At 30.0% G+C, this 27,564-nt stretch overlaps 1 protein-coding gene across 8 annotated transcripts in view; it reads left to right on the top strand.

Annotated features, from left to right (window-relative positions):
• The window catches only part of LOC147073790 (UNC93-like protein), a 99,475-nt gene extending 83,688 nt beyond the window's left edge, over window positions 1-15,787 (top strand). For all 8 annotated transcript variants that reach the window (XM_085944562.1, XM_085944566.1, XM_085944564.1 and 5 more), the window contains 2 exons: window positions 15-177; window positions 15,024-15,787. In XM_085944562.1, coding sequence (XP_085800688.1) covers window positions 15-177; window positions 15,024-15,331 — 471 coding nt within the window. In that variant the 3' untranslated portion in view covers window positions 15,332-15,787. The remainder of the gene's footprint in view (window positions 1-14; window positions 178-15,023) is intronic.
• Window positions 15,788-27,564: the final 11,777 nt, after the last annotated feature.

Genomic DNA, 27,564 nt, shown 5'->3' with positions numbered 1-27,564 from the left:
ATTATTTTATCCAGATTACCGGAAGACTACCCGTTGTCGCGTCAGCTATGTTGCTGCAAGTCGCCTTGATAATCACACTTCTGCTCTGGTCTCCTACCACTGACCATATCCCTGTCTTCTTCGTGATTTCTGGACTCTGGGGCGTATGTGATGGCGTATGGTTGGTGCAAATAAACGGTAAATATTCATTCTGACTAATCAATTAAAATTTTATCTTTTTGACATTCATAATAATATTTGACCCTCAGAGACATTTATTTATTTTATGCTATTACACAAAATATCGGTATATTGATTCTACTAATTTTATTAAGGATATATTATTATGAAAATTTAATTAAATTGAATTTATTGAAACATTCGAGAAAATTTTGAATACAAACCTGTTAAGTATCTGTATTTTTGGCTTTTATTCATTTAACGCAAATTTTACCATTGTTTTTCTATACATACACAAATGTAATGCAAATTAAAATTGAATAAACTTGAATTTTAATTGAACAAAACAATATTAACCTCATTATGGTAAGTCTAGGCAGAGTTTAATTGAATTAAAAAAATAATAATACAGTCTGCATTTTGTATTTTTAGTTCAATGTTAATAATTAAGGATGACTTGCAAAGCTTAGTGTGTACTATTTATGTCTTATTTTCAAAGCCTCCCTTTACTTTTCGTCACTGCTGGCTCCTCGGTTATATTACATATGTGAGAAAGTGTAGCGTGGCTTGGGACTTGTGGACACTATGTGGTAGTGAAGTTATTATTAATAATTTTAAAAAGTGAAACATTTTTATCATTAAACATCATAACTAATTTATTAATAATAAATTACCTGCCCATCACATACATGACGTAATAGCAGCGAATTTAATGCTACATTAATTTATTTTAAAAATCGTCTGTCATCGATTATTTTCATTTTATTTAAACTGCAATCCGGTTTGGATCTACAACTCACGACAAAGTTTTGTAAAAAAAAATTAATGAGAAATTGATGTTAGCCACTTCTCAACCTATTATAACTATCCTTTAGGTCCAAGCACACATTACAAAAGTAAATAATATGTGATTTTTGCCAATCGTAATCGAATCTTAGACTCTCTACTTATCAAACAGAGTACCTAGTCAATCGAAATAAATTATTTTATAACAAATAAGGTATCTGACGTAACGTTAAAAGTGAATAGCTACATGAAAATAACATATCTGAAAATTTATCTTGAAATTTTAATATAATATTATGAATATTACTTACATACAAAAACAATATTCTTACATGGCTACCAACTACATTGGACTCACTCTAACCTTGTTTTATTTTTGTAACATCACTGTAAATTAAAGGCTAAACGTTAGTACTTTTAAACGATGTGACATCTACTTACTCTAAAAACCATAGTACTCTTTTATTATTTCAGTACAATAAATTTTTTTTTATTTAAATGTGTTGACCTTATTTTTATTGTTGCAGTAAAACAGTATTTTCTTTTATGTTTTTAATACGGACAAGAAAAAAAACAAAAAGAATTAATAAATATACCCTTAAACTTCGGATACCGGGTATTTTATTTTATATCCTGCGTTACAAGATATAATTATTAATCTTACTGTACTGTATTTAAAGTTTATATCGATGTAAATACCGGGCGGGTGTTGCCGCGCGGGGTGCGGGCGCAAGCTCGCGCCACGCCTTGTTTCTTTCCAAATGATATTAAAATCTTTTCAATGGTGATTTTATATTCATTCATTTTCTCAATACTCAGCATTTTCGGAAGTTGAACTAAAGATGTTTTTAGTTTTTATTTGTCGTTGGTATAATACAAAATATTAAAATATAATATGCTCATCAAAATGGTTTACATTTATGCGTCAAATATATTATTATCACGTTGTGTGCTACCACATGTAGCCACACTAAGCTGCCGATATGGGAAAAAAGTATGTAATGTCATTTTTCTTGGTATAAAAAAGTTATTAGACTGATGCTACCATCCCGTAGCATATTTTGAACCTTTAATTTAAACGAATATTGTCAGTTAGCAAAATCTGCCAAAATTGCCAGAACAACAATGAGGTCACCTCACGTATACCTCGCTACGTTGGCAACTAATGACTAATGTACAAATTTTTTATTGCTTTTTACACGCCTACATATCGCACCATGAGTGTGAAACCAACGCATCTGCAAATTTTTCAATTTCGAGATTAAATGCAAAACATCTGCAAAAGTCGTGAACCTGATAATATAAAAATGAAGTAACCGAAAGAACATGCAATATAATGTAGATATAAATCAAATATTATGGTTTTTTTTACAAACTCTATTTCTCCTAACAAAACGAAGACTTCAAACCCTAATATATCCAACATATGCCTTTTGCAGTTGCCTTGGTTTTACACTCATGGTGCGATATTTTCAACTCGCGTCAAAATGGGCACTATTTTTTTTTCTCTATGGATTTTATATTAAATTATTATCTATGTCTGATGTTTACGTATATTATCTTTAGTCTCATGGTTGGATTCTGTTCAAAATATTATCCATGGATGCAATATCGTAAGTAATTTTAACGTACACACACGTAAAAACTGTTAAAATACTAATAAATTAGAGTTGGCACTATCCATAATTGACTTTATAGAGATAGTGATCATTCAAAATATTCTGCGGAATGTCGAAAAGATAAACTAAATTCATTGTCGTACCAGCATGTGATAGCACGTGACGTGATTATAATATAATCGCATCGTTACAGTCATAAGCTACTTGTTAATTGAAATTCGTACCTAAATGACGCAAAAAAACATGTCAAGCGTACTAGTTATAAATTATTACTACCAGACTGATATGTTGACAGTTTTGTAATCCGATTCATTATTTAAGTTGAAATAATCATACCTTTGAAAGAAACAAGCCAGCTATATTTTTAGTAGAGTTTAGAATATGGCACAAAAGACGTAATCCAAAGAATATCAATATAAGCGCTCCCGACTGGCGGTAACCAAGCAAAAATCAGTCTGCCGCTAGCTGTCAAAATAGCAGCCATTGTGATCGTTACTATCTGAAATTGATTTTCCACATGTAGCTAACCATTTTTATCACGGAAATTTGGCTACCCACCTGGCAATTTTTACTGACGTATTCTAAAACTATTACAAAAAAAATCTGTTCGTAGTGTTTATTACACAATATGAATTCCTTTTAAAAAAAATACACCCAACCACTCCTAAACGTCATCCTGTCGCCCCTTTAAAGATAACCTGAAGTAGGTACTACGAGGGTGGGTCAATAATTCCTTAGAAAAAAGCATTAAAACAGTTTTGATTTTTGTATTTTTTTTTATTTCTCAACATAATCTCCTTTGAGCTCAATACACTTGGTTAGACGTTTCTCAATTTTTTTTAAACCGTCAGAAAAATAAGTTTTCGGAAGGTCCTCAAAATAAGCATTTGTCCGATCGATGACTTCTTCATTTGAAAAAAAACGTTGTCCACTTAGCCATTTTTTTAAGTTTGGGAAAAGGAAAAAGTCACTGGGGGCTAAATCTGGCGAATACGGTGGGTGGTCGACCAATTCGAACTTCAATTCTTCAATTTTAGCCATTGATCGTAAACATGTGTGAACACGGGCATTGTCCTGATGAAAGAGGATTTTTTTCCTGTTTAAATGAGGCCGTTTTTCTTAAATTTTGTTTTTTAGCTGGTCCAATAAAGATGCATAATAATCCCCTAATATTGTTTTTCCTTTTTCCAAATAGTCAACGAAAATAATTTCACGTGCATCCCAAAATACAGTAGCCATAACCTTACCAGCTGATTTTACGGTTTTCGCCTTCTTTTGACATGGTTTGCCTTCGCAATCCACTGCTTTGACTGTTCTTTCATCTCGGGAGTATAGTGGTGTATCCATGTTTCATCTACAGTCACAAAGCGACGAAAAAATTTATCCGGATTGCGTTGCATGAGCGACAACAGGGCTTTAGAGGCCACCGCCCTATTGCGTTTATTGTCGACTGTGAGCAAACGCGGCACCCATCTTGCAGAAATATTTTTCATGCCCAATTTGTCATGTAAAATAGAAATGGCGCTACCTTTTGAGATCCCTGTAACCTCAATTATCTCACTCAACTTTAATCTTCGAACACCATATCGTGGATTTTATTGATCATTTCTGGTGTAGTCACCTCTACAGGACGTCCTGGGCGTGGTTCATCCTTTGTTGATGTACGACCACGTTTAAATTCATTTAACCAGTTATAAATAGTTGCAAGTGAAGGAGCAGATATGCCGTGAACTAAATCCAACTCATTTTTTATTTCCTTTGCTGTTAACCCTTTTATATTAAAATGTTTAATAACAGCTCTAAACTCAATTTTCTCCATTTTCCATTTTTCCATTTTCCACAAGCAAAATTTTTTTTTTCAATGTACGAGAAACACACAACAACCCGACCAATCTGATTGAAACTTCGCAGCATACTAAATCGGTAGTGCCGCTGCATGAAAACAAACCGCTTACAGTACTAGTCGCGCTACCTGTCGGCTTTTCTAAGGACTTATTGACCCACCCTCGTACTATAGGATTTTTTTAGGAAGTAATGAATACGTGTATTAATTAAGGATCTAAGTACCAAAAAGTAGTATTGCCTGTAGTTACAAAACACCGAGTCATTGCAGTAAAAATTCATGAAGCAGACCTTCCGAAAAATGTGGTTTTACAGTGTGAAGCAATCACGGCAGCTTCTATAATTTTAGGTATTAGGAATTCGCAAGTGTCCACACATCATCGTCAGCCATTTTATATTGAATACCGCTGACCACTGCAGTGCTACTTACACCATTATAAATAAAACACGCCAACGAACTTACAAGTCGACAGGTTTAAATATTTTTCTGTATTTTTTTGACTTGCTTGAGACACTTAGACCATAGTTGAAGTTATTGGCGTTGGTATGTATTCATAATGTTGAAAAATCTCAGAAATATACAAATTAAAAAAAGTCCTAGAAAAACCGATATAATCAAGAGGGATTCAATGTTCAATAATTGAATGTTCTTATCATTTTTTTGAGCTATCAATTCATGACTCATGTCAACGAATTCTAATAATTGCCAATCTTTGTAATTAAACTAAGGTAATGATATGACTTACTTGACTGCGTCAAATATGGTGCGTCAAACCTTATTCAATTTAATTTTAACATCCTTATATTATAAATAATAAATAATTTAATCATCAAATCAGAAAGGTACATAATTATGAAAAATCTTTGAAATAATATAACTATCAGATGAATTTTATATAATGCGTATTTTTTTAGAATTCTTTAAATCTATTGGTATTTTTCACGCTTAAATCGCGGTATGTATTTATTTCAACTGTGTCAAAATGTAAATTTACAATAATAGTTATATTATGTTTCGAAAACAACGACAGCGGCATAATAGAAACATCCGCAACAAAATTTACAGATAAATTTTATTGGACATGAAATTCTATCTGCAGAATTATTTCTGCAATAGAAACTAAAGTAGAGGTTGTTTTGTACTGCAGGTAAAAGCTTCGAATTTACTGTTTCAGTTTATACAAAAAGCAACCAAAATAAAAATATCCTTCATACAATTCAAACACACCTGAAATTTTCAGTTGAATTTTAGAAGTTTGTTTCAACGAAAATAGTAAGCACCGTATCCACACAGGTTTTAAGTAAACATTAGCAATCAGTTAGGTATTGTTATAATATTATATTTAACAAATATAGCAAAATAAAGGGGTTAAGACAAAATCCAACATATTATATAAATCCCGGTTGTTATAAATCCCGAATCGATGAATGTTGAAATTCTTATAGGCACCGAAATCCCGAAAATAAAATGTTACAATATTAATATTCTTTTTATAAAATAACAATATTAATTTGAAAAAACTCAGATGCAAATCTGAGTATTAGAAAAAACCTTGACAAACTGAAAATGGTCGGAATTCCAACTATTTTCCATTTTATAGGTATTTTTTGAATACTTGGGTATAATGTTTTTCAAAATTATATTTTTTCCTAAAATAAAAAAAAATATCATTCTTTAACCTCGTGTTTTTAATATTGAATAATAATAATTATTCTCATAACTAACAATCTTTTTACGTATATTTTTTGGCCTTCGTAATATTTTCAGATACACAAAAATACAATGAATTTATTTTATAAAAAATACATGCTTACAAAGCATGCTTGAGGATTATTCGATGTATTATATTGGTAAGACATAAATATTATATAATATAACAGGTCATACGATAACACAGTTTCATTAAATGTTTAAATCTTAAATTCACCTCATAGATAAAATCACTAAGTAGAACTAAAATGCAGTTTGCTAGGTAGTCATAATTTTTGGTTAATAGCTCACAGGTCTTAGTTTACGAGTTGATTATCCGCACACAATCGCATTAGTGCAAATAGCTGTAAAACAGTTTCCGTTTACTGCACGCGGCGATATTTTACCTAATAACTTTTATTGTGATTTGCTTTTGTAAACATTAATTGCATATTATAATATAACCATTCATTACTACGTTACGATGTGGTAATTAATATTAAAGAAGTATGAGGAGTGTACCTATTAAAAGTTTTAATAAGATTTTGTGGGGGTTAAAAATGCAATTATTTAACGTTCAAAAACGTTTCCGTATGAACAGCTGTATAAACTTTTTGGTACAGTTCAGTTATGAGGAATACAGCGGAAAACACATTTTGAAAATACCCGATATACTGGATTATTTGTTAGTTTGGGTTAGTTTAAGTTAGGTTAGGTTGGGTTAGGATAGGTTAGGTTAGGTTTGATTAAGTTAACCTTACAAATAATCCAGTATATCGGGTATTTTCAAAATGTGTTTTCCGCTGTATTCCTCATAACCGAACTGTACCAACTTTTTTTATAAATAAAAATTAACAACCTATCTCTAAAGAAATTATTTTATCAACTTTATTATCGTATTAGCGCATCTTTGTCTACGAGTATGTTGTATAAAATATAATCAAACTAGTTCTGTTTCTCTAACAATATTAATAAAATTATAGTAGGTATAATAATATACTATACATTGTCAAGGTTGGATAGTCGCGAATCTAATAAATAAGAATTTGGTGGAGAACACGGTTTATACTTTATAGATAAATATAAGCAACGTTCAAATTATAAAAACTCTTTTATAAATTAGAGAATTAAAATAAAGAGACCTACCAGGCTTCCAGCTAACTGCTGGCTAACTATCATGTATAGTCTTAGCGTGGACTGTGATAGCACGGCTTCATATACCCGAGGCCAGTTTCACAATTTTGAGACCAGGTTGTTCAAAACTTTGTGGTTATATGTAGTATATTAAATAAAATGTCGCGTTTTTTGGCTGTAGATAGGGTGCAGGAAATATAATGAACTGATAGACTGGATTCGAGTGGAATGACGGTTGACTACGTCGATTGAAGAACTAGTGACAATTAATAGTAGTGCATCTTGTGACGGACGCGATGAGTGAATGAGGATTTATGCATTGTCCTTCCAGTTTATATGAATTCAGTATAATATAATATCGTCACTGTTCTGGCAGAAGACACTAATTCGAAAAAATGCCATATTGAGTTAGTTATACCAAAATGTTTCTTATTTCAAACTTTACCGTCTGGAAACCTTCTTAATAAATAAACAGTCTTTATTTTAAAGTCATCCTTTTTACGATTACTTAATAAACTCACATGATAGACCATTTCAAACATTTTAACAACTTCAAAGTCAAATTACTCAAAAATAGTATTCTCCAGTTAGTGTGTTCTGCCAGAACAGAGACGATATATTACTAAAGATATTATCGCGATGGACAAATCATAACAGACCCTACCGATCTAATTACAATTAAGGAATATCAACAAAACACACATAATAAAGTGTGTCACCCATTTAATGCCGAGTAGTATAATTATTGCTAAATTTGTCTGCGTCACAGCCAAATTCGTTTTATAAGACTGTTAGATACCAGTTTCCGCTTTATCACTAAACGGGAAGTGAATGTTCTTCTATCATCTATCAAGAATTAGCTATTAAATTGTTCTACGCTCTCTATTTCAAAATAATGGTATTCTATCGCGAGCTCCATGAGTATTGAACCAATCGTGGAAGCTGCGTAACTATGAGAATCTCTTCCTACCTACGCTTATGCTACCCTCTACCTTTTTCTGATTTATAAACTGGAGTAAATTAACTTTCTCATTTTAAAAATATGACCGAAGAGTACAACATTGTTTAAACCTTTTTGTGCGACCTTTATGCGCTTGATAATAGTTTTAAGTTTTTTTTGAGATACTGGTTCGTCTTAAAACTTCTTTATTGGTAGTGTTCAGCAAATCTTCATCATATGCCAATGATACAGCCAGATCTATAACTTCAAGTCATCTAATGGTTATTTCGTTTAACGTCCAGGCGTTAACTTCGTAGACGGATATAATGTAGCACCTGATCGCCCCACATCGTATGCCTGGAGTTATATATCGATTGCATTTTTTTCGAAAGTGCTTTTTGACATTTTAATACTGTGTTTGTATTCAGAGATTTAAACATTTTAATTTATTCAATACTAATGAATAATTTATTATTTCGTCTGAAGTAATTAATAATAAATATTTTAGATTACTGTTAATCAATTTCGTTTTTGGGAGCGATTTGTTTTTAAATGGATGTGTTCATCTCTTTCCTTCCTGAAATGATCAAAATTTGTCGATTCAGGCTTATTTGATATTTTTTTAATATACCTTCATAATAATTACTTAACGTACCTTATACATAATCTTCCAGCCCTGTAATATATAAGCTTGATCAAACAATACATTGGAAATAAGTTAATATTTGAAATCAGTCATAATATATAATAATATAACGCATACACTAATAAGGTGGGTTTTGATTAATTTTAGGAGATTATATGTTTATATTATATATTATTTAAAAAATATATTAACTATTCTCCCAACCCACTCAGTTTATTTTCAGAGTTGTGCCAGATTATGTTTTTGAATTAGCACTCATGATTTTCAATGTCTACATTCTAGCATTCTTGTACTACTCATCTATAGTGATATTAAAAATAATATAATTAAGTAAACTCTTTTGATTAAAATATTTTTTCAGTATAGGTACAAGGATAGTTTTAATAAAATATTAGGTACATTAATTAGAGCTGTAATATCGAAAAACAAATAATATGCTTAATATGATTAATTTAAAACAGAGTATTTATAATTTTTAATTAATATTTAAGATATTTATTTGAACACAAAAACTGTTTAGTAATTTATTTCAGTATTTTCACTATATTATGATAATAAATAATTGCATATTAACAGAATATGATATTTTTTTAAATATGATAGTGTGTATAATTATATTTTTTTACGTATTTCCATGCCACCCTAATTTTGTGTGTTTTAAAGTTTTATCATGTATCGCTTGAGATTCGTACACGATAAGTATAATTAGGAAGTTTTTACTGTAAAATTAAAATTCTGGCCTAAAAACTTTTGAGATAAGGAATTTAACCAGTAAAATAGATTATCATGCAGCTATTTTCGTATAGTAACCGACCACATATAATATTTTTATAAACATGATATTTAATTTCATAATTATTATACTAGGACCAAATATAACAGCACGTAATAATACATGCAAGTGTTTTAAATTGAAACCAATAATTGGATAGCTGCTATGTGGCATTCATGTTGAACCTCAAAAATAGCCTGTGATCTACTATATAGTAACAAAACTAGAAATTTAGTAATCTACCGCTCGAATTGGGATTTTTTTCGAAATATTTATTATTGTTTACGTTTAATTAAAATTACTTTATTTTTTTATTGTATTTTAATAAAAATAAATATTTGAAAGAAATAAAATAGCGACACAGATTTTTAAGTGAATGTTACGATGTAATAAAAAAAATTGTAAATATTATCACGAATTATCAAGTATTTTTATTGGAACATAACGATCGGCGAAAGAAAAATAAAAAAGGTTTTTCCAACACCGGTTACAGTCTCGTTAAGTACATGCGACACCATCTTCCCTCATTGCCGTCGTTTTCCCTCTCCACAGTTATATTCTGAGTAGTCTGAAGTAAGTGTGAGTACCAGCAAAGTTTTTCGATGAGATCGTGTCTAAGTAGAGGAAGATTCTAAATTATTTAGTTGCAGATACGTGCCGCGCGTAAATTGAGTTGTAAAAATGAGTGTTGAGTTTCATTGCTCCTCTGCCAGATGCCAAGAAGTGTGGTTGGCTGCATTATAGATCATTCATAGGGAGTATTTACTGCAAATGAGGGCGTAGTGATAATTTGAAAAATGGTAAAAACGCTCAATAAATATTAATTATAACAATATTTTTCGATTAAATCGTTTAAGCATAAAGCGTCTACAATGCTGTTTTTAAAGGTAAGAAATATATTAATTATTATGTCATTTTAATTTTTAATATTTTTTAACATAGGTAGCTAATGAAATAATGTAATTATTTATTTATTTATTTAGAAAGAGTATAACGGTATTACAGCGATTGACCAATGCGCCACAATACGTAATTTAAACAAAATTATAAAAATGACTTAATTACAAAATAATAACCAGTATAACAAGAAAGTAGAAAAGACAGTATTTGCTTATGTAGATATTAGAGTAAATGATAAATACATTTATAAATCTAACATATTTAACAGGTCCACAAACATGACATAGTTAATAAAAAACAAATCAACCTTAATATTGCCATCAAATAAGTTAATAACACGATACACCGCATCATGAAACATCACATATTCTGTTCTGCGACGAACAGACGTAGATACCTATTTATAACGATATATAACGATAAGTGCATAAATTTTTAACATATGAACATTTCGACTTAAATTAATATCTAGTACACTCTACTCCAGTTATTTTAAAAATAATGTAAAAAAATATACCACACTATGAAAAAATATTCATTTACCTATGCACCGTGCTGAATTTTTTTAGTCAACTTTTCTTGAAATTTATCTAATGTGAGTTAGCGCGTTTTTTATAAAATACGTTTAGTAATAAAAATGGAATAAGCAATTTTAAGCCGAAGATACCTAACACCTATTTCAAACGATAGTCTATTGATAATAATATGCACATACAAACAAATTCGCTTTGTCAACATAATATATAATAATGTAGGTACAGAATACATGTATGTACTGAATACGGTATAGTTTGTTAATTATTATAGACTTATTTTATTTATTACGTAAACGCCTTGATTAATATAAATTGTACCTAATTATTAAAAATCGATTGACCAACACATTTCAAACAATAATATAATATATAATGTAATATGTAGGTACCTTTCAAGTATTTTACCTACTTATATTGTTTGTAATTTCATAAACTTCAAAATACTTATTCACGGATGATGAATAAATATAAAGTTCAATTATAATAACATGAAATCGAGAAAACGCCGAAAGATATTATTTTCACTAACCAATTCATTATTAATATATATATTTTTTTAATATGAATAGGTAAGGTATACACAATAAATTACTTACTTAATTATGCACATCTTCAAGTTCTGACGACGAAAGAATTCTTCTCTTTTTATAAACAGAATAAAGCATAAGTAATAATTATTATCAATAATAAGCGAAAAATGTATAAGGTACAACCACTAAGTAGATAGAAGCATATTAAAGTGTCGTGTCTACTTTCTCTACCAAATCGTTACGTAGGTCTTTTCCTTTGCGCATTTAATTCAGCCGTGCGGCGTCCAATCTCCCGGCGGCCAGTTGGGCCGGTGTCCAATTGGGTCGGCGCCCAATTGTACCGGCGTCCGATCGTCCCGGAGGCCAATTGGGTCGGTGTCCGATTGTACCGGCGGCCAATAACCGGAGGCCAATCGGCGGAGGCCAGTTCGCGGTGTCAAATCGTCCCATTCCCTTTCATGTATGATCCACTAGGTTAACTTATCGCAATTAAGTATGAGGCTCATAGCTTAATTGGTTAAAGCATATTGGCGTGATACCAGTAGATATATTGGTTCAATTCCCGTCGAGCATCGTATTTTTTTCAAATGTCTTTTTTTTTTCGTGGGTATATTATCTGAGGTGTTTTCAAGTTAATTATGCTAAATATAACCACCCTTTAAACAAAATGTTTATCAGATTTTATTTGATAGCTAGAAATAAACGCTATAAAAAATTAAAATATATCTGACGATCTGATGTATAAACCATTATAAATACAAAAATATTATATCTGTGTTAAAAATCTAGTTTTACCAAAGCCAATATTGAAATTAATGACAAAATGTTACATATTATTATATTCGCTTAATGAATAAATAATAATATACATTTATATTGCTAAATATTTGTAATATATGGATAAAGGTTACCTAAAGTATACATTTGAGCTTGTTTGATGTCATAATATACCAAATTTTACAAACGAAAAACGTTGAATATTTTACATACCCCGTATTCCGTAAATATTCATTAATATTCACATAACGACGGTACACACCACTCGTAAGTATTTTTATATCTTCGACAATTTATTTCCTACATTTTTTTATGGGCTCAACTTTGACATCCTGGAAATATTTTGATATCAACAAAATTTATTAGGCATACAATTCGCCAAAAAATAAATTTGGTTAAATTGTTTTTTTTTCTGTTCAATATTTTTACATCGTCAATTTATGAAAATGTTATAAAATCAGTTAACCTAAAATAACACATCGTATTTTCGAGAAAATCTCAGACCAATAAACATCACAAAAAAATAGTAAAATAATAAAGTATGAACGCTACTATTGTCTAATATAATAATTATAACCACTTTATTACGCATAATAAGAATAAAAATAATATTATAATAAATACTGTAATATATCACATTCTTAAAGAAATAATTTATGTTGCTTTAGGATTTAAAAAAATATTCGTTGATTACTAAAGTTTATTTAGTAATATTAAAGTTACGTAGTAAAAATTCTTTCTTTTACATTAGACTAGCAGTATGTTTAATTATCATAAACATACTTTATAATAATACAATGGTTGATAGATGAGTATTTTAGCGAGGAGAAAGTCATGCTTTCGGTTAATTATAATTACAATTAATTAAAGTACAGAAAACGGTACAAGTCGGTTTACGGGAAGCCAGGCAAGAACCTCGCCAGAATTCATAACCGATTTTGGCAAAATTCCTAAATTCAAGAATGAAAACCTAACCTTACCTGACCTAAACCAACTTAACCTAACAAAAAATAATCTAGCAGGTATATCGGCGATTTTCAAAATTTGTTCGCCGCTGGCTTCCCTTAAGCCGACAAGAACCAAAAAAAAATTCTCAACATTGTGTCATTATCTAAATACAATTAACACAATTAATATTATCACTATCGACCAAAGATACTTAATGGAATTTGAATTTAAATTCTAATAGAAACTTAAATCCATTAGAATTTAACATAATTAATATCTAGTCCATAATAATAATGTAGTAAATAATATGTGCAGTGACACTATGAACTGTACACTTAATCCAAATTAAATACCGAATTCTATAATGGCAATGTATATTTTAATCAAATAACCATATTTTTTAGTATAGTTTATAAAAGCTTCACCATAATTATTACCAACTAGCAAAGCTTTCACAGCAGATGTCGCCCGAGTCTGGTTGCTTACTTCGATGCTTAAAAACTTTACCTTCGTACCTAAGATGAACTTTGTAGTGGATTCAAACTACGTCGTTGTACTACTTGACGATCGCTAAAGTTTTTATCGTTTACTTTTCATCTAGGGAATTAAATTTATTCCATTTTGTCTGATTCTTGTTACTAGCAATGATCATAAACTTTACTCAACAGCGCTTTTTAAATTATAATTTTTTAAATAAAAATATACACATTGTAAATTAACAACAATCCGTGTTTTCAGTCTGACATTTTTAAGTTGCACGTGTGTACCTACTTTTTTAATTTTAACTTTTTGTTTAACCCATTGATTCCCAAACTTATTCAGTTCATGGTTCCCTTTGTGCATAATCCCACGTGCAATATCCACGGCACCAAAGAAAAACATTAGCTAGCAATTTCAACAAAAAAAAAAAAACACAAAAATCCTTGTAATTAATTGAATGTGTAAAATTGTCGACATATTTTTAGTTGATCTAATAAACTAAAATATTCCGCGAAAAAATAATTTTTAAATTACTGAAAAAGATTGTAATTATTAATGTTTATATTGTTTGAAAGAGGAGAAATTATGCCCAAATAATCAAATTATTATAAACATTCCTATTCAAATAATAACGTTATTTTCTGTCAATGTTCACGAGCTATAAATTTGGAATAAAATGCGTATAATTTTGCATGCCTACCTACTGGCATACTTTGTACTTAAATATTTTAATCATATTTTACCCATAACATATACAGGTAATATGAAAACTATTTCTATATCTACCTTAATTATATATGTCGTGTACTCATTTAGTCTTATCACTTTAATAATGTTACTATGTATCAATTCATTGAACAAAGACTTATCTTAGTTTAGTAAATTTACTGATTTTTAGTGACCAAATTATGAAATTAGTAGGTATATTAAAAACTTATTATTGTCACTAATACTAATGTCTATATGGTATTACTTGAGTTAATTAATCATAACTATCATCGCTATTATAACGCAATGCGGTTATTGGCCACCTCTATAAAACAACCCTGACTTCCGCAAGCTTCCTCTAACGCCTCAACGTTTATGTAGTTAAAAAGAAAGCTCTTAGGTGGTTGGGTATGAGACGTTGGGGGTTTCATCATACATCGCATACAGTTCGTGGTTGTACGTGGTATTAATAAACATACCCAAAAAATTACATCACAAAATGTAGAATTTTTCAGTTTTAAACATTTACTACATTATATTTTTTATTATTTTCTAGCTCTGTGCGGTATTCTGTTCCCAAAGCGTGAAGAAGCGGCCTACAGTAACTTCAGATTGTGGGAATCCGTTGGCTTTATCATCGCATATATCTACTCTCCGTACCTTAGCACAAGTGTTAAGCTTTACATCCTTTTGGTGACGTTGATAGTTGGAATGGTGGGTTACGTCATCATCGAAGTTGACGAAATCAAAAAATTGCGAAAACTTAGGAAAGAAAAGCAACATTTGGCTGCAAATGGTCACAATGCTATAACAAGCGATAATCAATCCGGAACAGTCAATAATGGTTATGATAAAACTGAATAATAACCAAATGTAGAAACAATTTTATAGTTTATAAAATAAATTGAATTGAGATTGATTTTTATTTATTTCGTTTCTAATATAGAAACACGATGTAAATAAATAATTGTTCAAATCAATAAATTAAAAAAAATAGCCAAATTTTATGACTGTGTAATTTAACGTCTAGGTATTTAAAAAAAATATTGGAAATTACAAAATAATTCCATATAAGTACTAAAAGAAATAATAATTATATACTTATAAAATTTTAAATTGCTATAAATACATCCAGAAGACGACATTAAAGAATAAAATTAATTATCTTTCCCTTATTCATAAAAATCAGGTGACTATTGTTTTAAAATTTTCATTTTATTTACCTTAAAACTAAAATATAATAATAAAAATTGTAGTTTTCTTTTATTTCCCATTTTTGTTGTCAATTATTTGTTATGTTTTAAAAGTAAAACTACCTAAGTATACGGTATACGGAATGAAGATTTATAGTCAATCATTTGTAAGATTATTATAAGAGCGACCACCCATGATGACGGCCGGCCGATACAACGCGATGCATTGGCTTACAAGCGGCAAGTTGTAGAGCTAAACAAAAGCCGTTATCAACGTACTGTGATCCCCTCTAACCTTTGTGCGTACCGTACGTTACCTTATTATGCAGCGGCACCCCGCTTTACCCCACTGCATCTCTTTGCATACCTAAAGAGTACACAATCCACATAGACTGTGTGTGGTTATGCTCATCTAGTGGCCGTCGTCTTGAGTTGCACCGACTGGCTGTTGTCATGGGCGGTAGCATTTACTGACAAAAATATAAATGACATAATATAAGCTGCTATCAATTTAAATGACAACCATTTTTTACGAGCTGACTAAAATTAATATAACATCATAACACTGGACTGCTATTTTAAATGATAATTAAAAAAAAATATTACAAAACTACTTGCATGATTTAAATATTTTTATTTATTTATTCAAATACTAAAACTGTAAAAGTTTTAAAAATAATATAGTACTTAATGTATTTGAAAAACAGGATTTTAAATTGAAGATATTGTTTTTTCTTTTCAAATAATTCAGAGTTTACTGTATTTAAAAAATATCCCACACTTGATATTCACCACATTTAAAAAATATTTACAACACATGTTTCATTTTCACATTAATAAGTTTCGTAAAATATTAATATTTTCACAATATTACTGTTGTGGAATATAACCTAATTATTGTGTGTATATAAATATAAAAATATTTTATATGTAGTGGATATCAGGACGTTATTACATTTTATTAATAAATATATTTTGTTTTTTTCTTTTAAATTGCCATAATTATTAAAAATATAATCAATGATTTAATAAGAAAAAAATGCATTATAATTTATTATAAAAATATATTTTTTTTAATATAGATAGTTAATAGTTTTATTATTGAGATTAAAAAATAAATGATTTTATTTTTAAATTTTACTGTTCTTTTATTATTGTGTCGATTTTTCTTGATAATATCTTTGATTGTATAAATAAAAGTGTAATATTCATTGATTTTATTATTCATAAAAGTTTCCTCGGTAACATCACAAATCATCCAGATGTGCCCGGCATCTAATCGGAAGCTTTAAAAGGCGCGATTTAAAAGCTTTCAAACGAAATAAAATATACTAAATGTACTTTTTATCTACATAGGCTATGAGCACTTCTAATTTTTTATACATTCCAAGTATCGTTAGCAAGTAAACTCTTCAGTGATATGGCGAAACTATTCTCGCGGGAATCATTCTGCAAAACTTTTTGCGATTTCTCCTAAAACAAACCTCATCAACTACACAAGATCACGAGTTTTCACAAGTGACATCACAAGATAAATAGCCTCAGTGAAAAAATCCGCCCCACATTTTATTTCACACAACTCTCAAAAGCAGAAATTTGAAATCTCAGACGCACATTTTTCAAGACATTAGTGCGAAAAATGTCATTTTGTTATGAAGCACGTTACACATAATGATAACGGCAAATTATATCTCTAACTACCATTTTGGTGACACTTACATATATTATTAAAAAATATCTAAATTAAGTAACCGCATTTATAATATGGCAGTGGCGATCTTGGCTTCGATGATCACGTCGGGTCACCACTTTGGGAGTGATGAAGGTGAGAATGAAAAGACCGAAGGTTGTCGAGGGGACCGAGGTGAGCGTTTACTGACTGATCGATAAATACAGTGACAGCTGCAAAGTTACCGTGCAGAGTAACGCGCGGTGAGGTCTTCTCAGTTCGAGGCGTTTTCTAAGTGAGTACTACCTTCCGAGGCATGTTGGTGACATGTGAGTGCCATATCCAATCAACCGTGACTCTGTATTTATTGAAATGAATATTCGATAAATTGCGGCAAGCTATTATTGATGTAAGTCACAGTTGGGTAATATGCTGTCTGCCCCTTTTCGCTGACAAGGCTTGGGGTTCTCGACCTTCACTGACGTATGTCACATTTGCAGAATGTGTTGACCATCGATGAAGTGATATGTGTTAATTGAGCAATTCGCTGATTACCACGTTGTTGTAATCACAGACCATTTGCTGACATGGCCTGGGGTTATTGACCCCCACACATAGTAAAAATTTTCATAAAATGTATTCCCTTGATAATACTATCTAGTTATTTATGTTGAAACCTTAATAATTATTTCATCATTGTCATCCTTTTATATATTATTGATACTAAGTTTCATGTAATAATAATGAGGGCAGAAGGCTTTGTAAAATTTATATGATTTACTGTGACGGAATTATTAGAATCTTCGATTTATTTACTACCATATCACTAAAAATTTATTATTATATTAAACATTATTTAATCGCATGACTACAGATGCCGCTAGTGGTTTATTTATAAACACATTCCAATAATATGCTCAGTTTGTATTTATTAAAATTTTGATACGCATTTTTATGGGCTGTATAGATTAACACAAATATACATATTTTCTATGAAATCAAGGACTATTTCTCTTTAAATGAATTTAAGAATATATTATAATTATGTGTCAAACCATTGTGTATTCAGATAGATTGTATGGTTATTTGGTAATATTCGGAAATTATTCAGATTATTTATCTTACTTACTATCTGATTACTTATCAATGGAAATATTGAAGGTGGACAAGAAAGATATCGGTCTATATTCTATAGTATATAATATAACCAAATGAAAGACGCCGCTGTCATTTAAATACCCAGGGGAATGACTGAAGTTTAATTTATAAATCTGCAGGAAAAGAAATACAATTATTTATTTTTAAATAATTATTTTTTCCCCTACAGTAAAATTATTTCACCATACAATATCCTTTACCTCATTACTTCGGATGGTGATCGTCTGAGTTTATTCTGCGCTGATCTTGTTACTTCCGTTATTGTTGATAAAGTCGCTTTCTTGATAATATCGCTCCATCTGGAAGGCTCACATCTTCGCCACATCCTCCCTTCGATGCCACCAGAAATTTCTACAGTCAGCTCGGATCTCTTCTCACCAAATAGCCGAGAGACGTTCTGTATCCGAGAGGCTACAGTAACTCCATTTTAATGACGAAGAGAGATAAATTAGTGCTTTTTCGCGCATTAAAGCACCCACATCAGTTTTCAAAATATATACCTATATTTTTTATTTAGTGTTCCTTCTGATTTTAAAGTTTTACTTAATGTCCAAAACGACATTCGTAAAACTTCCCACAAAAACATTTTTTCTTTTTATTAAATACATTATAAGTTACTGATTTTCATCAGATTATAAAGAACGAAATATTTAATTTAATCATTTTTAACTAATTTTCACCATATTTGTACTGACCGTAGTTTACCTATCGGATATTGATATTATATTTATATTAATAATTCTAGAAACATAAACACAATATCACACAAAATCACACTATCCAAGGCTAGCGTGACAGTGTTGTTTTGTAAATTTGTTTATTTCTATATGCGCAGCCGAAACAGGAAGATAATTTTCGGTTTTATTTTTAGCGACATTTTTCAAAGTTACCTTTCGGATAATGCTGACATATTTTTTTTTAAATTTTATTATGTATTATAGATTGGCAAATAACTATAACGCCATAATACTCTTTTCTATAATACTATACTATAAATCAAACAAACAAATAAATACATAAATTACCATTGGCCTCCACAATCATCCATTCATACAATAAAATCATTATTTTTGCTAAGCCAGCATTTATTTTAAGTCAGCTCTGTATGGAAACTATAATAAATTATTAAAAAAAATATATTAATAAGTAATATGAATTTTCCGGATGCAGTTTTTTAGCTTGCGTGCATAACTTTAGAGGCGGATCCTCAGCCACTATGCCGAATGTGAGTATATTCATTTCGTGGTTGAAAATCCGAAAGAAGTTTTGAGCGAGATTGGAAATATAATCTACCCTTTTCCACAATATAATAATACATTATTAATAATTTGTAGAAGATAATTAATAAAGAAATATATTTACCACACGTAAACAGTATATTAAAATACTAGTTTGTTACTTAGTAAGCCATCTAATAAGTTTGCTAAGCAATTAGGCCCAAAACAACTATTTTTACGAAAAGAAAATTACAGGTCCTTCATCCATTAGTAAGTATTAAGGAAAACCATTTGGGCACGTGGCTTTTCATTTCATTTCACCTTACGTATTACTTTGGTGCAAAAATAGACTTTTTACGTAACTCCTAATAATATCATTTACTTAGGTAATTTATAAACATCCTTTTTTTTTTTTATTTTTTTTACTCAAATATGGCGCATACATCTACACAGGGTGGGAATAGTATGGACGAAACAAAAGTCAAATTTTCCCAGACGTGGGTCCAGAATTCGTAACCCATGGCTTTGCCGCTACTACAACGTAAGTAAACGTTATCAAATTAGTACTAAGGACAAACTAGTAACTACTTATATATTTTTAAAACATGATAACACCTATTTTTTTATCACCAAAATGGACAAAATGAAAATCATCATGAAAGGAATACACGGTTGTACTAACAGCGTATACAAATTGTTAAAATTTAAAACAACAAAAATGAATCCATTCGAGCTATGTTTCGGGCATTACGTAAAATTTATGGTCAGAGCTTATTATTCGAATTTAACTGAAAATTTTGAGTCAAAAAGTAATGTTTGTGTAAACGTAAACGTACCGCTGAAAATATTGATGTTGTGATTTGATTTGATTAAAATCCAGAATAATCAATAAATACAAGTCGTTCTCAAGAAATTGTACTTTCTTATGGCACTACATGGGATATTCTTCATAAAGATTTGCATTTTAAGACGTATAAAATACAGTATTACAAGAACTTAAGCCAAATAACCATTTGGTGGGTCAATTTTTTCTGATTGGGCTTTAGAGCAACTTGAAACAGACCCATTATATTTTCATGAAAAAATAATCTTCAGCGATGAAGCTGATTTTTGATTAAATGGCTTCGTAAATTAGCACAATTCGCATTTAAGTAATGAAAATCCACACGTTATTCTTAAATCATCATTCACAAAAATTAACAGTTTGTCGTGGTTTATGGTCTGAAGGTGTAATTGCACCGTATTTTTTTGAAAATGAAAATGGCAATGCTGTTATGGATCTGTAACACCCCTCTGTATAATATCTCCCCAATGACAATAATAAATTGTCTTTTGTTGATTCATCGATACCCTAAGTTACTAATAATGTACTATTGTTAAGAATATTCGATCGATGTGATTTCGACTATTACGATGTACCTACTCAATATTATATTATTGATCAACCCCAATTTATCCACCCTATCTAGCTGTGTTACTACACACATATAAACCCTTGTACATGAACTAAGCATCACTAATATTACTTACTTACTATTTCATATTAATACTATTGTAAATGATCCTTGGATTCATTCATCTCGGACAATTCAACTTGTTCAAACATAATTCAGCTCTGCTCACCGAGTTGTTTCACTGCGGATCGAACCCTATTGAGTTCTTTCCCTTTTATTTATACACCATGTAATTGTAAATTGAGTATTGACGAATAAACATCTCTGAAGATTAACATCCATCGAGTCTTATTACTAACATGAACCTTCCACTGGATCACGAGAAGGATCGGAGCCCGTTGGTAAGGATTTCCGTTGCCGAAAACATAACAATGCAGCCACTGCAATGGAGAATACTACAGAAATTAATGAACTGGCATGAATTGGGTGATTTTGGTCGGAAAAATGTTGATTTCAACAAAATGGTGCAACATACATTACCATCAACGTATTGGGAGAAAAGTTCAGTATATATTTATTATCTCTTATTTTATAATCCTTTATACAAAAAAATAGCTTTCAATGAACTACCCAAATTATTACTATTTGTAAGCTGGCCCTAAGACATACATACACCAGCTCTATTCCAACTAGTTAACGCCGTGACGTATGTTTGTTATTTTTCTTAAATTGCGATAACTCCGATAATTGTTAGATCAATTCTGTGTACAAGGCAGTTATCTAAATTAATTTCAAGTGGATAGTGTAAAAAATGTGTAAGATAATAATTATGATGATGTGAGTATTAATTATTTTTTAAATCGCCACAACCTAAGTGTCCTCTATCTCGCTGTATCTGGTTAGCGCCAGGGGATGTACATATCTTTCATACAGCGATCGTGACCACTTATAACATCAGAAATTCTCAATTACTTTAATAGATGGCAGAACGATCACACACGAAGCAATGATACAAGGTCAGTTCAATGACCAATCAGAGCCTAACCATGGTCTAGCCAATCAACACTCGAGCTGCGAAACTATTTTTTTGTCACTAATATCATGTCATTATTTTCAAATTTAATGTCAATTCTACGTGATATTTTCAAAACAAAAACAATCGCTCAATATTTTTCGAGTTGACATTGGTGTAAATAAAATAAAATATAATATTATGTTATCATGTCAGAATAACATTTGTGTTTGACATTTTCAAACCATGTTGATAAAAAGTTTTACAATTGAATGACAGCTGAAAAAAAATAATGGGTAAGTCTATTTTTATTGTAATAGGTATTACGCTTGTATGTCCCATGAAAATTATTTGCATCTGCGGCATCAAAATAATGACTGTACCTATTGTAATTTTCACGTTTGCAAATCTACCAACGTAAACATAAAAATATGTAAAGTACACGATGTTGATTTAAAATATCGCATTTTTATTTTTGCTACATGGTAAATTTTCCTCTTATTATCTTAAGTAGAAAAAGTCTGAACATCCCTCTTGCCCTGAAATATATAAGTAGATACAAAGCATTATGATAAAAAAATATCCTTTTACCTATAAAATATCTAAAATTATGTATGGTGTAATAGTATAATTTTTAATGTATTATAGATAAACAAACATATTTTTGATTATTATCTACTGTAGCTTAGATTAAGCAGAGCTCAATCGAATTTAAAAAACATACAAACATTATCTACAGTAATTATTTGTAGTCTTAGTTCAATGAAAACAAATACGTCTGACTGGCAAAGTTTGGTGTGCACTATCTATGCCGGATGTTAACAGTCTACCTCCACCCTTCACACTGGTAGATACTTATACTAGTATGAACAACTTTAAAAAGTACTATCTAAAATAAGTTTAAAGATACTAATGCTAGTATTAACAACTCGAATATGTAGCTTGCGAAAATGTTTCAGCTGGCGATTTAAAGTTTTTCTATGAGCCGTTTTATACGATCAAATATTACGAAGTGAATCGTAAGTCGCATCTGCCATCACAAGTAATACATAAACACTATTTTATTACTTATATAATATAATAAATAAAATAAAAAAACACCATTCTTTATAATATACAGATATTGGTTGTATATTATATGAAATAAAGTTGAAAATAATTATTAAAAATTAGCGTCAGTCACATAATTTTTTTTTTAATTCTTACTCTTAAATTTTTCTGCAACGCCAACACTAAGATAAAACATTTTGCATTGTCATACTGTTGTATCACAAATCAAAACAAGTTTTTTATACAATAAATTTGCATCTTCAAAAACAAAATGTACTGTGATTCTAGGGTTTAAGGGACTTTGCGGAAAATGACAGGAAACTGGACACAATCATCTCAATTCAAAAGGTAGGTAATATACAATTGGCAGTTTATTTTCGTGCAAACACATTTTTTTCGGTATTACCTAATTAATAACACATTTGAAAAAGCACATTCCAATGATAAATATACAAAATATGAGTTTATAGATTTTTTTTTCTTTTTTCAATATTGTTTATTAATTATAATATGTATATATTATATATATTTTCAGCCGGGGTCGATCCACTGTTGGATGAAAGCTTCCCCCAGTTCCCTTCACTCTTCTCGGTTTCTTGCTTTTTTCTGCCACGTACTTCCACCAAACCTGACAAGTTCATTAATCCAGAGGGTTTTGGGGCGCCCCTGTGGCCGCTTAATGCCCTTCGGGTACCACTGAATGGCTGTATTCGTCCAGCGGTTGTTCGTTCGCCGTGCGATATGTCTGGACCACCGCCATTTCATCAATTTGGTGACCTCTATCACATCTTTCACTCTTGTTTGCTTCCTTAAATTATAATATGGAGTATTGTATAATGTTTATTTTACAAAATAAACTTATAAAGAGAAATGAAATACTTTAGTTGACTTGAAAACATTTAAAAAAAAAATAGGAACTGCCGTTTTTTTCTATCTCCCCTCATATGTAGTATTAATTTGTTCAATCCATACCTACATAAATTGGGTAAATAGTTAACAGTCTCGTCATATTATATAGGTACCTCATTACTGATAATGGTTATCACTGAAATTACAGGCGTTCCCAAAAATTTCATCCTACCTGGAGAAATCCTGCGCTGATCTTTTGAACTAACATGTATTCTCAAAAAAATCAAACATTCGCTCTACATGTTACTACGTGTTATATTATGCTATTCTATGAAACAAAAATATTAAATAACAAGTTTTTATTCAGAATAGATGCTTTGGAGAGGCTCATTATTTGCGGACAATACAAGAAGAGGAATATTCCCAACTCGATGGTCCGGCTAGATAAAGGACACTACGAATCCCCTTATTATTTCAATTATATGGATGGATAAACACAGGTGAGCTTGGAGAGATGTTTGTATGCGAATATACAAGGATGTTAATATTATTAGTCACAATCCGTAATAGTAAAGAACACGATAACAAAAAATAGTATTTCTTTTATCGTGTTAAGGTGAAGTCTCTACTTAGCCTTTTTTAAAGAGGCACCTAGCGGAAAATTTTTATTTATGTATGGTCCTAATATTGAAGCTTGATTTGATATAAATAAAAAGGATTTCAAGTTATACACATTTATATTTTTTATAAAAATCGATGTTTTTTAAAATAGATATAAAAAATATTAAAACTATGAATTAGTCAAATACTGACTTACCTTACCTTACCTTAACTGTCAATCCATGGTGGAAATGCATTGTAGTATTAATTTAATTAATAAAACGCATTTTTTATAGGACTTTTGCCACTTTTATTAATTATATCTGGACTGGTTTCGTCCGCCTCAAAGGGACATTTTTAACTAAATACTATTTATACAACAGGCATTTTTTTATCAAAACAAATTTAAAATGTGACAGATAATCAACCAATATGTTGAATTATCCATCCAATAATATATATTCAATAATAATATGTCAATAACGATTAAATTTAAATTAATGATATCGGATATTGATATTTCATAACACCTCATTGACACTAAACCAAATATTCTAAATTATTAACATAACACAAAAATATAAAGCAATTACACTTACAATCGGTCCAGATATAATTAAGAAAAGTAGAAAATGTACTTTAAAAATTTGCGTTATATTAAGTTAAATTAATGATACAAACAATATTATAATCGTATCATCAGATTTCTTCAAAAATGTACCAATATATGGCAGGGATCGGCAACTGGCGGCTCAGGGATGTTTTTTCCTTAGTCTATAAATAATTGACTATGTTAATGAAACTTGACTATAATCGTAATGTTGAATAGATGAAACGTATTGTGTTTAAAGAGAATTTACATAAGTTTTATGTTGCTGACTTATATCTGCATTTGGATGCCGTACAACATAAATGGCCGATTGCTTGGTTATTTATTGAAGATTTATAAAATAAATCTTTAACAATAGGATTTAAGAATTTCCCTGATAAAAAAGCAAAATATAAATGTTTTAAAGGATTTTAATTAATATATCAATGACATATCAAAACAAAATACATTTATGATTTTTTTAGAATAATAGCAAAATTAAATCTCCAAAAATGCACTTTTCTTAAAAAATATACAACAATTTTATCGATGTAAACAAAAAACCCAAGGATTAATTTTTTTGTTTCTCAAAGAAGATAATAGTTGTTTGAAACCACATTATGTACATATAAGAAAAACGATTGCAAGTTACTTAAAACTATGAATTAGTCAATAATCATTTCAATACATTAAATAAAACTTAATAATAAACATGACCATAATATAATAATATATATTAATAAAATAGGATTTTTTAAAGAATTCACATTTTATAACGATTTTTTAGATATTATGCTTGACTTTAAATAATATATAATATGTTGCTTTGAAAAGTTTTTAGATACGTATTTATTAATTAAAATACTACAATTTAAATCATTAAAAAAATACCAAATTTCAAGCTTTGTATTTTTCCGGTAGGTGTATATTCACCTTTAAAAAGTTTCACCTTAGGTGGCGGACTATTCACCTTTAAAAAGGTAATATTAAGTAGGGAAACATCAGTATTACTCAAGAATAGTAATTATATTCGGTTTTACTTTTATAAACTATGTTTATTTCATATCTGGTATATTAAAACAATAAAAAAAAATGATTTCATTATTCAGGCACTTTATTTTGACACTTGGAGTTATCTTATTAAAATAAAGGTTGAATGTAGTTAATAAGTCTAAAAAGGTTGCTGACCTCTGTTAGTAATACTTATAGAATTTAGCATAAAATTAATTTGTAGTACTTATAACAATATTTAAATACACTAGACTGGATTGGACATGATGAATTATGTGCCCCACTGCTACTTTTCTATTGTCATATTGTTATGACAGCCAACTTATTCAACCCTTAGCATTTTCGTAATGAAGTCGGCTGTGCTCGGTATAGCAAAAAATCTGTAACCTAACTTTACAAACTGAATGCCAATTATTATTACTTGACTTCTCTGGATAAATGAAAATAATTTTACATTTTATCTGACTGACAGTACAATACTTAAAAGGTATTAAGAGAAGAATAATATAATATTGAAAAATAATAATAATCAGACCAAATTTTTACCAAAAACCAAAAAACACGATATTAACCGACATAATATTATTATCATTTTTAATGTCATTTGTCTCATAACTGATGATAGTTATCACATAAATAACAAGCGTTGTCAAAAATGTTCTATCTCTGAAACGATTTTGCGGTTATTAAACGTCATGGTAAATTCAGTGACTTTGTTGATGATGACACTCCATTTAAACGTAGTATCTTACGTCCTTTGACGTCAATAATGACCGCCTTCCTTTCCATGCTGGTCAAATCTAGTACCTATAGCCAACTGTATGTCATTGACAAAAATCTTACATCTAAGTACGGCTACCAAATTTAAACACAGTACAGATAACTCATTCCTTGCGTCCAACACAACTATTACGTTGCCCATTAGATGGCTAGTATATATAATTAGAATGTTATTTAAATGTGGTAATTAATTAGTGATTAACAAGTCCGCTGTGATTTATACTAAATACATCATTTATACCAAATTAACTGTAACTGGCCTTCCACCCGAGAGTTCTGGGTTCGATTCCCGGCGACGACATAATATTTATGTGATTTTCTCTAAGCCTGTGTGTTTATGATTGTTCAAAATTACTAACAACCACCTTGTATGAAAAAGCATATAATACAAAAGCAATAATTCTAAAAAAAATGAAAAATTCAGATAAAAAACCATGTATTTCATCAATACGTATTCCATATTTTGCCTTAAGCACATACCTAAGTGAAACCAATATTTACCGGCCTTACTTCTAGCTTCCAAAGTTGTCATTCATATTATGTCTTTTATCTTACTCTAGCATATTTTTTTGAGA

This window comes from Rhyacophila brunnea, unplaced genomic scaffold (assembly GCF_057557595.1).
Source record: "Rhyacophila brunnea isolate RB1 unplaced genomic scaffold, BYU_Rbru_1.0 scaffold_17, whole genome shotgun sequence".
Lineage (NCBI taxonomy): Eukaryota > Metazoa > Arthropoda > Insecta > Trichoptera > Rhyacophilidae > Rhyacophila > Rhyacophila brunnea.
This window is presented reverse-complemented; position numbering and strand designations above follow the sequence as displayed.